Source organism: Rattus rattus, chromosome 1, assembly GCF_011064425.1.
Source record: "Rattus rattus isolate New Zealand chromosome 1, Rrattus_CSIRO_v1, whole genome shotgun sequence".
Taxonomy (NCBI): domain Eukaryota; kingdom Metazoa; phylum Chordata; class Mammalia; order Rodentia; family Muridae; genus Rattus; species Rattus rattus.
The window spans coordinates 272,393,338-272,407,184 of NC_046154.1; the positions used below are offsets into that span (position 1 = coordinate 272,393,338).

The following is a 13,847-nucleotide window of genomic DNA, read 5'->3' on the forward strand; positions in this document are numbered from 1 at the left end:
AGAGGTCACAGCAAGATTCTAAATGATGGGAGGATAGGGCAGTATGGGCGATTAGGCTTCTCTGTGTCCCAGTGATGGGCTGGTGCCTCTGATGTGCTAAGCTTTATCTAATGAAAATCTTTGGTCAAGCCCTCCGGTGATAAAAACCTTTGCTATTTCTAGATAATTCCCTTAGCACCCCAACCTTAGCAGGGCAACTGCTTCTTTCCCCCATTTGATTCTGAAACTGAGGCCCTACAGTCTGGCCCAAAGACGTATGGCTAATACAAAGCAGAGTCAAGACTTGAATCCAGGACACTCAGCAGGGTTGGTCCAGCTCAGTCCAGACCCCAATCATGTAGTGGACAAAGGGCCTTGAGGAGGGTGGTGATTGGGTCAGGAGGAAATGACACAAGGCCTCATGGATGGTTCCAGCCCTCGAAGAGCACCCAGCCAAGAAGGTGGAGGTCAGGCACACCCAAACTAGACAGACACAGGACAGCACCAAGGCAGGTAGATGGGCTTCCAGGTCCCAGAGCTGGGAAATGCAGGGCTCTGGGCCGGACAGGAGGAAGTGGCTGAACCTGTCCCAGTATACCCTGTCTCACTTTGTACCCAAGGACTTCAGACCCCCAAAAGTTGCTTCCATGTCTGTATCTCCAAGCCGTGATCCTGTACATACATCATGCCTCTCGGGTGTAAGCTCCCCAGGGGCAAGCCGTTCTCTTACCTCCTTTCTCCCTTGGTCTGGTCTAACTCAATGTTCTGCATATGGTAAACACTTAATAAGGGCTTGAGTGTCAATAAACCGGGGTTCTGTATCTGGTGAACCCTCAGTAAATGCTCAGTTGTCAATAGATGTTTTCTTCTGCAGCTTAGAAGTGGTCAGTATAGTCCATGTGCCAGAGACAGTCCCAGGCCCCAACATTTCCACCCCAGGACTCTCCACCTCCCAGGGAACCCAGAAGTCCCTAATTAGGAGAAATAGGACAAAGGCCTTTCTCTGAAAGATGCTAGTCCCTTTGCCACTAGTGGGAAGTCATCCTTCCCAGCCCAAAAGTTCCTTTGAGCAGGAAGGCCAGGACCTTGAGTGCACAAGGCAAAAATTATCATCATCATCGTCGTCGTTTTTATCCTATGTGTTGTGAACATTTTCCTGCATAAATGTCTGTGCACCACGTGTGTGTTTGGTGCCCACAGAAACCAGAAGAAGACATAGTTACACACTATTGTGAGCTGCCACGTGGGCACAGAGAATCAAACCCAGATCTTCTGGAAGAGCAGCCAGTGCTTTTAACCACAGTCATCTCTCCAGCTCCCAGTTCTAAAGTATTGTTCCTAGGACAACAGAGGAATCACAGCCCCATTGTTCCCCAAAAGTGCCCTGAGTTCTCTTAATTTTTAGTTCAGATCCTTGGCTTTGACTCAGAAAAGAACTCCAGGAGAAGCCAGTAGGAAACAGAGTTGGAGTTCATTAAAAGACAGTTTTGAGTGGGTGGGCTTCTCAATGAAGAGTCCCGATGAGGTGTCTGCGTATTAGCCATATGTAACACTTCGGTGGCTCTCAGACGGTTGCTAAGACACTGTTTTTCTTCGATGAGTGAGATTTCAAAGTGGCTCTGGATGTGGCTCTGCAGAGCTAAGATTACAATCTGATAAAACCAGAAACCACTAAGGTTGTGTGGGGAGGGGTGGGGATGGTGGGGGGAGTTTAAAATGCATTGTTTTACTGTAAAGGGTGTTTCTGGTGAGATTCCTAGAAAATTACAGGTTTACAACTGGGCAGGAAGAAGAAGCCTTAAGCAAATGTTAATTGCCCTGGAGTTAACTGACTCTGAGCTAGCATGTCCCCCTTCTATAACAGATTATAAAGTGGCTTCGGAGGAGCCTTAGATGGGGTTACAATGAGATAAGGAACGGGCAACAGACACCACGTCTTCACAAGTTGGTTAGGATAGCTTTTCATGATAAATGGGGTCTTCCCCCCAGAGACCTAGAGAACTGAGCATTTGCACTGGGAAAGGAGAAAGGCGGTAAGCAAATGCTGCTAATTGTGTTTGTGGCTAATTGGGTTGGAATTTACTGTTCTCAGCTGGTAAGAGCTTCGCCCACACTCTAGGGCGAGGGGTTTCTTTCTCTTCCCATATTCCCGAAACTTTGCTGGTAATTCTATCACACCTTATCTCCAGGAAGAGATCTAGTGACCCTGATGGTGAGAGATTCGGAAAGGTCTCAGACACAGGCCTCGGAAACAGAATCAGCTGATGCTTGGGGTAACCCTGACAGGTGGAGCCTCTTTAGTTACACCAAAACCCATTTCCTTGCGACCAAGTCTGTGTGACAAGTTGTGGTCCCCTTCCTAGCCTGAGCCAGTGACTTCTGACTTCTGGTCTCCTCACAAAGTTACTTGGAATTAAATCACTTTCGAAGGAGAGACAATTCAAACCTCTGTTTTAATCCATAAAATGTCACGAACTAGTTCTTTTGTTTGTTTGTTTGTTTTGAGTTAGGGTCTTACTATGTAGCCTTTGACTGACCTAGAACTCACTCTGTAGACCGATCTTTCCTTGAGCTCAGAGATCTGCCTGTCTCTGCCTCCTGATGGTTGGCGAGAACGGCTGCCGTGCCTGACCAAAACTACCTTTATTTTCCCCCCAGCACTGGACATTGAACTTAGGGCCCCTCGTATGCTAGGCAAGGACTCTACCACTGAACTACAGATCTGGCAAGAACAAGTTCTTGGCTTTTCCAGTCCTTTGTTAGTTAGAAAAGAGTAGGCTCAAATTCTCAGGCAGCAACATATTTCATGGTCAGTCTCCTAACAGCACGTGAGTCCTGCCCACTCTAAGAGGACAGACTGTGAGACCTGTGGATTCAGATAGATGGTCGGGTAGAGAAGATGCATTTAAAAGGAGGGATGGTGCAGCCACAAGGAAGATGCCCGGCCTGAAGGTCTCTGATCCTGGATGTACTGCCTTGCTCTGCTGGGGGCATAGCCCTGCGACTCCGGAGAAAAGAACAGTCCACCTGACCAGAGCCGTTAGGGAGGAGTCGCTCAGCAGGAAATGCCAGGCAGAATGGGAACAATAGTGGGGTTTCTTCGGACCCTGTTTTCTTTGGCCTCTTAGCTGCCACCTGGCCCAAGGTTCCTCCTCCCGGTTCTTGCCTTCCTGTAGGCTCCACCCTCCTCCCCTGCTGGACACGTGTATTCCCCCACTGCACCCTACTGCTCAATTGCCCTAGGAGGTTTTTAAAACTGACCAAGGCTGAGGTGACTCTCCTGGGCCTTGCTCTATGGGTGATACCATGCAAAGAGCTCAAGCACGAATTTTGGGGGGCAGAGGGTAGGCAGCTCCTTTTCTGGGATCCTGAGGGTGGATCCTTGCCCTGTCCCCAAACCCTGGAAAGCCCTCCAATCTCCTTTCACACATACCAAACCTGCAGAGGGAGGGTTGGGAGGACAAGAGGGAGCTGGAAACTATAAAAATGTGCTGCCCAGTCCAAGAGTGGAAGGACTTGATGGGGTGGGGTGGGGGCCAGAAAGACAAACTGTATGAGTGTCCGACGTAGGAATGGGAGATAGCCGGGCAGAAATAAAGACCCACAGGTTAAAAGAGACCAAGGAAAGAGCTAGAAACAGTAATGGACGGATTGACTGGGGGGGGAAAGAAAGAAAAAACAAAAACCAAGAGTCAGAGAGATGGAGGAACTCACGCACATGGGGAGAGAGAGAGAGAGAGAGAGAGAGAGAGAGAGAGAGAGAGAGAGAGAGAGAGAGAGAGAGAGAATAGAACAACAAAGATAAGAAGCAAACAGCCACTCAAAGGTCTAAAGTGAGGGAGTTCTGGTGGGTTGGGAACAGAAGAGGCCAAGATCCTTCCCTCTGACCCCAGTCTCAGGGCCACTTCCCTAAGCCCAAACAACCCAAATTGGTCAACACTCCGAGGTCCCCAAGGGCTCCCACTGAGAACGCCTCCTAGAGCCCGCTGCCTAGAGCCGACACTGCCACACGCGGCGTCGAGGATTGCCATTAGGCTGGCATTGTGCTCCCGACTCAACGCCCCCGCTCCCGCCGGGCTGGACCGGGGAGAGGCCCACGATGGCCGAACCGCCCCCGCCACGGGCGGATAGGGAGCTAAGAGGCGCTGTCCTCAGAGAACACGCATCACTCTGGCCGGGCCGTGGGTGAGACCGGGTCAAGATGCTCCGGTCGCGCGAGCCCGAGGAGGAGAAAGGGGGAAGGCTGCCGGTCGGCCCGGGACGCCGGTAAAGCCGGCCGGAGACGGACTTCCAGAGCTCTGTGCAAGCGGAGAGCCAGGACCACGCTCAGCAGCCCGGGGAGCCCGGCACGCACGTCGGCCAGGAGGGCGCGGGAACAGCGCTGAGCGCACGATGCGCGCGACCCAGGCCGCGGGGCCGGTTTACACCGCCGCGTGGGTCACGTGGCCCGGGCGGGTCCGCCGCTGTGCGGCTGGGGGCCAGGGGCGCGCGGAGCGGGGGCGGCGAGCGCGCACCGGCCAGGCTCGCGCCCTGCGCTCTGCGCTGGCCCCTGGGCGCGGGAGCCGCCCCCGGCCCCCCCGCGCTCTGCCCGCCGCGGGGCGCGCGCCCTCTATATAGCGCGCCCCTGCCCGGTCCGCGCCAGGTCACCTGCCACCGAGTGGGCACCGCACCGCGCGCAGAGCCCCGCAGACAGACGCCCGCCACTACCAGCGCCGCCCCGACGGCCGCCCCGCAATCCTCCCGCTGCCACCGGGCCCCCAAGGCCACCATGAAAAAGGAGGTGTGCTCCCTTGCCTTCTTCAAGGCGGTGTTCGCAGAGTTCCTGGCCACCCTCATCTTCGTCTTCTTTGGCCTGGGCTCAGCACTCAAGTGGCCCTCGGCGCTGCCCACCATTCTGCAAATCTCAATTGCCTTTGGCCTGGCCATAGGTACCTTGGCCCAAGCTCTGGGACCTGTGAGTGGTGGCCACATCAATCCGGCCATTACTCTGGCCCTCTTAATAGGAAACCAGATCTCCCTGCTCCGAGCTGTCTTCTACGTGGCAGCCCAGCTGGTGGGCGCCATTGCTGGGGCAGGCATCCTGTACTGGCTGGCGCCACTCAATGCCCGGGGTAACCTGGCCGTCAATGCGGTGAGTGTCCACCAGACTGTGGAGGGATGGGCAGGGACGCTGGGGACACTTCAGACCAGATCCTCCATGCTTCCCCTTCTTAAGAAAGAATAAAGGGTACAAGCCAAGCAACCGTGCACAACTATGCCGGTAAGAACAGGCTGACCAACCTCCTGGCCAAGCTCGGTGCTCCCTGGTCCTGGCTCCCTGGTCCTGGTTTCTCTTCACATTCTACCTCCTCTACCCTTCCCTCTTAGGCTGCTCTTCCTGGCCTAACTCCCCATGGCCACCAAAACATCTCTTCAATTTCTAATCTCACCTGTGAGTTCTTTCTTGTCATCCCCTTGGTGGTGTCATTTTAACAGACCCACCAGAGAGCAAGGGGTAGTAATCAGTCGCGGTCTGGAGCAACCGTGATCTCCCTGGGCTTCCAGTTTATTAGCCATTACGTGGAGGTGATTAGAGCACAGTGGGGATTGCACTTGGAAGCCATGATGGGACACACCCCCCAATACTGGCTCCCCCTTCTGTAACCCCTGTTCCTGCCTCCTGCTGTCTCCCCATTTTTGCAGCCCTAGATTCAGCCCCCTGTCCCATGTGAACTGGGCTCATTAATCAAACACAGAGGAGGATTTTCTCGGCCATTGTCAAGCTGTGAGTCAGCCACACTGGAGAGACGGGTTTGAAGTTGGCACCGGCAGCGGGTCAGGCACGGATAGGAGGCCAGGGGCTGTTTGCAGTAGGCAAACTGGGCAGCTGCCCACAGGAGGGAGGGTAAATGCCAGCTCATGGGGGCTGGGGATTGGGCAGAGCCGTTGACATGATGGCACCCAGGAAAACTCGCTGACACCCTACCCTCTGGCTACAGGCCTGAGAGCTTCAAGCTTGTGCACACTGAAGTGCGGTTTCTCCAATAAATAGCCCGTCTGGGTCATGCTCTTGGCTTCCAAGAGCTCAGGCTCTAGGTGTCCTTGAAGACCAGAGCCTCGCTTGTCTACCCCTGTCACAGAGCCTGAAGGCAGCAGGCTCCTAACCCAGCTCTTCCTTACAGCTGAACAACAACACAACGCCTGGCAAGGCCATGGTGGTGGAGTTAATCTTGACCTTCCAGCTAGCCCTCTGCATCTTCTCCTCCACCGACTCCCGCCGCACCAGCCCGGTGGGCTCCCCAGCCTTATCCATTGGCTTGTCCGTCACACTGGGCCATCTTGTGGGGGTGAGTAGTGCTGACACAAGCTGGGGTGTCGTGGAGTTGAACACCAGCTCCTCCAGATGGATAAGACCCAGCAGGGTTTAAGACCTGGTCTTGAGTGTCTAGGCTGTTGCCTTACTGGACCCTAGGTTTAATGTTGCCCACCCCCCCAAAAAAAAACCCTCTCTGGACTGAGAAACTGAACGAGTGGAAGAAAGGGAAGCATACAGACTCAAGCGGAAGCAAAGGCCGAGAAGGCAGGGGATGTGTTTAGGAGTGTGTGGTGTGGCGGGCAGCTGGGCTGCATGGACAGTCCGCATCCTAGGAACTGAGAAACCTGGATTTGAGATGTGGCTGGCCCCTGCATTGTATGACCCCCGAGAGAGTCAGAAATCTGTGGGAGTGGAAGGGATGGCGCCCTCCTCACCGTGAACCCCCCCTCCCATCTACCCAGATCTACTTCACCGGCTGCTCCATGAACCCAGCCCGATCTTTCGGCCCTGCGGTGGTCATGAACCGGTTCAGCCCCTCTCACTGGGTAAGTGTGGCCTTCCTCTCACTCCTCATGGCAGGCAGCGTGCTGAACTGAAAGTCCCCAAGTGACTGAACTTTCTGGGTGTTGTCAGCCCAGAACTTCTTGGGGGTTGGAAAGAGAAGAGAACGCAGAAGGGGGTGACGCTCAGCCAGAGAAGGGTGGAGTGAATCAAGGAGTCTTCAGAAGTGCATTGGAGGGGGGGGTCTGTGTTAATCTGAGGATTTCGTCTGCCCCTCCGTGTATCTGTCCTCTGATGTTGTATTTATCTGTCCCTGTGGAGATATTGGGGCTTACTCTTCTGGGAGGGACTGTACCCCTAGACAGTGTTTCCATGTATCAGCAGCCCTGCTGGGCCCTGCACTTTGGAAGACACGTGTATTGGAGGTCCTGTCCATCTCTTCAGAAGGCTCATGCCTCCCTTTGGGGTGGGATTGGGAATCCTGTCTCTCCTGGGCTCTGCCTGCCTCCCTGGAGGGTCTGTGGTCCATGACTTTGTCATTAAGGACTGGCTAACAATATCAGTCCCCAAGATGGAAAGACACCTTTCCCTCTGAAGGTCTGAAATCGGTGTCCATTTCCTTTCAAGGCCCATGAGTTCTGTGTTCTGGTGGGAAAGAGCATGGTCCCCGAGTCCTGGGGCTCACCTTCTGATTTTTTTTTCTTTTTTTTCTTTTTTTTTTTTTTTTTTTGGAGCTGAGGACTGAACCCAGGGCCTTGTGCTTGCTAGGCAAGCGCTCTACCACTGAGCTAAATCCCCAACCCTCACCTTCTGATTTAACCCTGTCTTCACAGGTCTTCTGGGTAGGGCCTATTGTGGGGGCCATGCTGGCGGCCATCCTCTATTTCTACCTGCTCTTCCCCTCCTCTCTGAGCCTCCATGATCGCGTGGCTGTCGTCAAAGGCACATATGAGCCGGAGGAGGACTGGGAAGATCATAGAGAGGAGAGGAAGAAGACCATCGAGCTGACGGCACACTGACTGGTGCGGACAGGGGCCCGTCCCTCAGCCCCTGGACCACTGGAGAAAAGGAAGACGAAGAGTTTGAAGCACCCCTCCCCAACATCCTCTCAGCTGGGGAAAAGGCATTGGATCCCCATGCTGTGCACAGGGACAGGAGCAGAAGCCCATGATGGGACACTCGGGTGTGGGCCAAGGGCTGGAGTCTGACAGGGACAGGGACAGGGCCGCTTTGGAATCAGGCAGAATGTCTGCCACAGCTCAGACCTCAGAGATCGTGAATGCGGTGCCAAGCTCACAGGCGGTCCAGGACCACACCAGAAAGGGACGACAGCTTGCTTATCTCTCCCAACCCAGTATCTCAAGTGCCAAAGCCGGCCCCCAGGTGGACAGAGGGGACATTTCCCCCAGAGCTCTTCAGGAGAGGGATAGATGGCTCACGGAGTGCTATTTTATTTATTTCTGGTCAAGGATGGGGGTGGGGTGGGGCTGCTGGTGTTTGGGCTGGGCGCTTCCCCAATAAACCACCTATCTTCATATTGCGCCTTCATCTCCCTCCTGAAGCCTCTCGGGACAGTGGCCAGTCACATCTCCCACTCGTGATGCCGCAGCCTCATGAATGCTCACTGGAAAGTACAAGGAAGACCAGAACACAAAACCCCCAGGAAAGAAAGGGAAGCTGAGGCCGGGGAGGCTGAGAGGACCAGAGCTGGAAGGAGGAGAGATCGAATGTAGAGACAGAAGGATTCAGAAACAGCCCAAGAGGCCAGGACAGGGCTGAGGGCCCACGTCCAAGTCACATGTCCTTCCCACCTATCCCTTCAGCTATGTCAAGTCTGACACTTGAGGAGGGCCCTGAATGTGCCAGGTGGGGTGGAAAAGCGAACCAGCCACAGCTCCTTGGGATTCCAAAGGGATGACCAGACCAGCCAGGTTCAGTCCTGAGAGTCCCCACCTAGAGCTTCCTTTTCTGGGTCTCCCCATGTCCCCAAGCTCAGCCGTTCACAGCAGCATCTCCCCACTCAGTTCCTTCCCAGGTCACCTTTGGGGGTGGGGAGTGTCCATCACACCCTCCCCCCCCTCCTGTCCTTGCCTGCTTGTCTAGACTCGGGGGGAGTGGGAACCAGATGAGGTAAGGCTGAGGTGCTTGGTGCCAACTGCCTGACTGCCTCACTGTGAGGAACAGGGCAAAGACACACAACTGCTCAGTTCCCAGAGTCGTTAAGGAGTCCAGAGTGGAAAGTGTGGAAGGTGGCCATTGGCATCCAAATTTTTTTTGTTTGTTTGTTTTTCGAGACAAAGGTTCTCTGTGTAGTGCTGTCCTGGAACTCACTCTGTCAACCAGGTTGACCTTAAACTCAGATGTCTGCCTGCTTCTGCCTCTCAGGTGCCAAGACTAAAGGTTGAGCCACCACTGACCAGCCTTGCTGCGACTGGAGTGATAGACTCTTACGTCGTTTTATATATCTACCTGCCTCATGGGTTGCCTTGAGGAGAAAATGAGACAGTGACCAGGGGTTAGACACTAGTTAAGGAGAGCACCTCTGAGAGATGGGTGAGCAATGAAGTCTGCTCTCCAAATGCTCCCTGAGGCCTCGGCTTCTCAGTAGATCCTCCCCCTGCCTCCTCTGCTCTGCCCCAGAAGAGTGGCAGGCAACAAGAGTGGGAAGAAGCTGCAGACCCAGGCTGGGAGGCCGGACCACTCAGCCCTCCTTCAAAACATCCCGGGGCCGAAAGACAGAGGGAACCGCTGGACCCAGGCCTACCTGCTCCACTGGCTTCTTGGGAAAATCAAGCAACGAGATGGGGGTGGGGAGGGAACCTGCCCGGCTGACTGTAAGTGCTAGGTGTAGCCAGCAGGGGGCAGACTCGCCCACCAAATCCATACTCGACACTTCTCTGGGACTGGGCTCTGGCCAGGCAAGGATGGGACGCCTCAAGAGCACAAAGGGTGCCTCGGGCCTAGGGTCCTGAGGCCAACCGGGAGCAGCACGCTCAGTTCACTACCCAGGAGAAGGTTCAAAAGAGAACAAAGTCTCACCCAAGCTTTCAGACAACTCTGATTTGCAAACCCCGCTCTAATGGACCCCTAAAGGGTGTGTGACAGGGTACACAGGGGGTCTATAAGAGACAGATCCTCAGCATGGGTGGGGCATCTAGCCAGTGGGAGTTACCTACAGATCTGGAGCTTCCTGCGGGTGACATCTTCCTTGCTGTTGGGTGAGGATCCAAAAGGGGCTGGTAGGTTGCTGTGGTTGGGTTGTTTGGCCAGCAGGGGGCACTGTGCGCCTGCGTGTAATGGTTCCTGGACTGACAAAGACCCATGCCAGCACACACACTTACACAGACACTAATCCTGCACGCCTCCGGGGCTCCAAGCTGTGGCACTGGCTGTCAGCTGTGCCTAGGGAGGCTATATCTTCCCTGTGTGATCCCCTTCTCTCAGAGAGGGCATGATCATTCCAGGTGTGCAGAGCCACCGTCCTGGGGCCCCCACCCCACCTCCACCCCCACCCCGAGTTGGCTACCACTCACTCTCAAACAGCCAGGCAACACCTGTGTGAAGCCATACCCAGGCACACACGCTTTGTCGGCTCTCTGAGACACTTCTCAGCCTGAAGATGGAGTGTAGGAAGAACTCAGATTCCCCATTTGAAGGCTGTCCCTCCTCCAAAATCTATGCCTCCCTCGGGAAGCTGCCATTTTCCATCAGGGCTGGACGGACAAGGCACTGGGATAGACGGAAGAGGACAAGAGCTAAACGTGGGCAGTGGTGGGCAGAAGGGAGCTGATTAGATGGTTGGGCGGGAGAAAGGATTTGGAGGAGGATCTGATCTCAGTTCAGCCCCCTCCCTGGTCGACAGGGAACAAGAGCTTCTATCCAACCTCCTAGCCTGCCAGTGTGTGGTCGGAGTCAGGGAGGTAATGTGTAGGCTGTCTGAGCCCCTTTCCTCCCTTTGCTCTCTCTTGCTGGCCTCACCTCCCCAGGGCTGAGAAGGCTTTGGTGGAGGAAACATCCAAAAGGCAGCCAGGTGTGGGGCTGGGACAAAAGGGCTCTGAACTCTTAAGATTGGCACTAGAGTCAGGACTGTCGGGCCCAGGAAGTTGCTGGTTGGGGCAGGAAAAACAGGAACTGGGCAATGCCTGCCTGCCCCTAGGGGGTAAAAGACCTTGTCCCAGGCTAACCAGGATCCAAGGAGGCTCTGTCCTATGTGATCTTAAAAGAAACCATTGCTGCCCTTAGAACCCTTTGCCTCTGAAACCAGAGAAGAGCTGCAGGTAGTACTTGGCCCCGACCTGCCACAGGGGTCAAGACCCCTCGACTTCCGGCTAACCTTCACTGCTGTGAACCTGATGGCAATCTGACCAGAGGCACTCTCAAGGTGTCTGCAGTCGCTTCTCCCAACACAGGGGGACAGAAGAACAAGGCACTGAGATGACAGAAGCCAGGCAGTGGGTGTAGGGCACAGTACACAAGCTCACAGCCACGCACGCTCCTGCTCGTCTAACCCAAAGCTTTTGAGAATATGTCCCAAGCCAGGCTAGGTCAGATATGGGGACTGTGGTAAGTGCCCTTCCTTCTACTGGGAGAGGAGGGAGGCAGGCCTTTGAGGGACGCTGACGGTGCCCCTCAGACCCCTCTTCTGTTGCTCAAGCCTGCTTTCTCCATGTAGCTCACTCTGATTCTGCTGGGGAGGAACACAAGGCTTTACAAGGGAACTGCACTTGAACTGTGCTGGAGGACAGGAGAGATGCCCCCTCCTGGGTGGAGGGGGACATAGACATTCAGACTTGAACCTGAAGTAGTGGGTAGTGGGAGCCATTGAAGCTTTGGTGGGCACTGGGGTGATGTGACCAGTGTGGCATTTTGGATGGGTCCCTTACATAAGAGAAAGGCCACCTCTAGCTCCATAAGCACCGGGTCAGGGTATGGGCCACAGTTGAGCTGTCAGCTGGAAGGAAGGAAGGATGGGAGATGGGAGAAGGCTTGCTGGTCGCCTGGCTCTCTGCATGGGGTGGGAGGTTGACCCACGGTTGCAGGAACTCAGAGGGAACAAGAGTTTGGGCAGAGTGCGGAGGTCTGAAGGGTGGGGGAGAGGGACAGGGGGATGGCTCGGTGTGAGAGACATCTGCGCCAAGCCTGACAGGCGCCCTGAGTTCAATCCCTAGGAGAGAACTGACTCCTGAAAGTTGTCCTCTGAAACTAGATGTGCACACAGTCGTACACGCAATAAAAAGGAAAATGTAAACAATGGTGATAATTTTCAAGAATGGAAGAGAGTGGCTGGGCAGAGGTGGCACAACCATTAGTCCCGGCAGCTTGGGAGGCAGAGGCAGGCTGAGTTCAAGGCCAGCCTGGTTTACAGAGTAATAGGACAGCCAGGGCTGCACAGAGAGACCCTGTCTCAAAACAAATGAACAAACAAACCAACAATAAAACAGGCAAATAAACAGAAAGTGGGGAGATGGTCTGGGACCAGCAGGACAGTGGGAAGATTACTGAGCAGGGCTTTATCTCCTGATGAGGTCAGAGGAAGCTTGGGCTGCCTGGCCCCAGCAGGTTCTGCCTGGAGGTCAAGGGTGTATTGTTTGGCATAAAAGAACCTGAACTGACTCTAAGCCGATGTCTCCCACCAATTCTGATTATCCAGCATTCCATCAGTAAGAAGTTGGGGGAGGTGGGAATGGCAGTCACAGATGAGAATGAGACCTCCCACTATGGCTGTGCCTGCAGGGCGTCTGGTCCCACCAACTGGACCTGGCCACAGAGACCGGGGCGGAGAGGTGTGGATGAGAATGAGAATGGGCATCGGAAGGGATGGGAGGGGCAGCAAGGCATTGGCACGAGCGTGCTGTGCCCAGTAGGGAACCGAGGTTCCTCTGAGGAAAAGAAGGGGAATCCAGGACAGAATGGGAGAGGGAGGGGTCTGACTGGGACTGAGATGGGGGAGGGGGTGGGTGACGGTAGAGCCTGTGGTCCAGAATTGGATGCTTCCCTTGAAGATGTCAGAGGGTTCAGACCTATGAGGGGACAGGAGGGCGGCCATAGAAACAGCAGACCGGAGTGACACCAACCACACAGTCACCTGCTCTCATTATGAGTGGCCAGTAGCCAGTCTCTGTGCAGGACACTATATATAGAACAGAATGTGATTCCTCCCCCTGAGGGCTTATCACCTTGTTTGGAAGACATAGTAACACCATGACAAGGGTGTGCTGACTTGTATTTGGAACGGCGTCGTCAGTACGGCAGGGACACACAGAGATAGATGTCCTTAGGACAGAGCAGGTGTCCTCGAGGGTGGGTTAGGAGGTCCAGGCCAAGAGTATGGAGGGCTCCCCATAGAGGGGAAGGTCCTGGAGATGGTGGGATGTTCTTCCCAGGATGTCAGGGGACAAAGGAAGAAGTCGAGGGAGGCAGGAGGAATGGGACCCTACAGGACCTTGTCATTCCAGCTCAGACCTCCCGAGAGGACGGCGTAGCCTAGCAGAGACGGCAGCAGGACAGCAGGCGGCTGAGCGGTTGCATTTTTTAAAACATCATTCGGACTGCAGTGTGAACTGACATGGGGCAAAGTGAGGGCGGACAGGCTAACGGCTGCAAGGTGTCAGGAGGAGGGTGCAGCCTGGACCACAGCAGGGTTAGATGCCTTTGTGGGGAAGGTGGGGTCAAGGACACTTCTTGGGCGTCACCAACTGTGCTGGAGAGAAGAGTGGAAGGCAGGGAGGGCTGCATTTTGGGGCGGACTCTGAGAAGCCTGCAGTAGCCCAGGTAGGGCAGGATGCAGGTATTGTTGGATAGCCCCACAGAGGGAACGCCTCTGTTGGAGAAAATGCCATCTGATGGGTGACACTTTAGCCACATAAGTAGATAATCCGTCTGATCTAATAAATCATGGGGGAGGGGGGTCTCTGAGAGCAAGGCCGTGAGGGGAGGCAGAGAGGCAGGAAGTGAGGGAAGGAGCAGAGGGAATTCCTGCCACCAGTGGACAGTAGACCTGTCCAGGGCCACATGGGTCAGCTGTCAGGGTTTGAGCATCTGCGAGATGAACCCCAGCTTTCCACACAGCCAG

The 13,847-nt window shown here is 54.8% G+C and overlaps 1 protein-coding gene across 1 annotated transcript; it reads left to right on the plus strand.

Annotated features, from left to right (window-relative positions):
* Window positions 1–4,639: 4,639 nt before the first annotated feature.
* Aqp5 (aquaporin 5) lies at window positions 4,640–8,310 on the plus strand. Its single transcript, XM_032890977.1, has 4 exons — window positions 4,640–5,110; window positions 6,141–6,305; window positions 6,736–6,819; window positions 7,609–8,310. The coding sequence occupies exons 1-4, from the start codon at window positions 4,748–4,750 to the stop codon at window positions 7,792–7,794; spliced, it is 798 nt and encodes a 265-aa protein (XP_032746868.1). The 5' UTR covers window positions 4,640–4,747; the 3' UTR covers window positions 7,795–8,310.
* The last annotated feature ends 5,537 nt before the right edge of the window (window positions 8,311–13,847 follow it).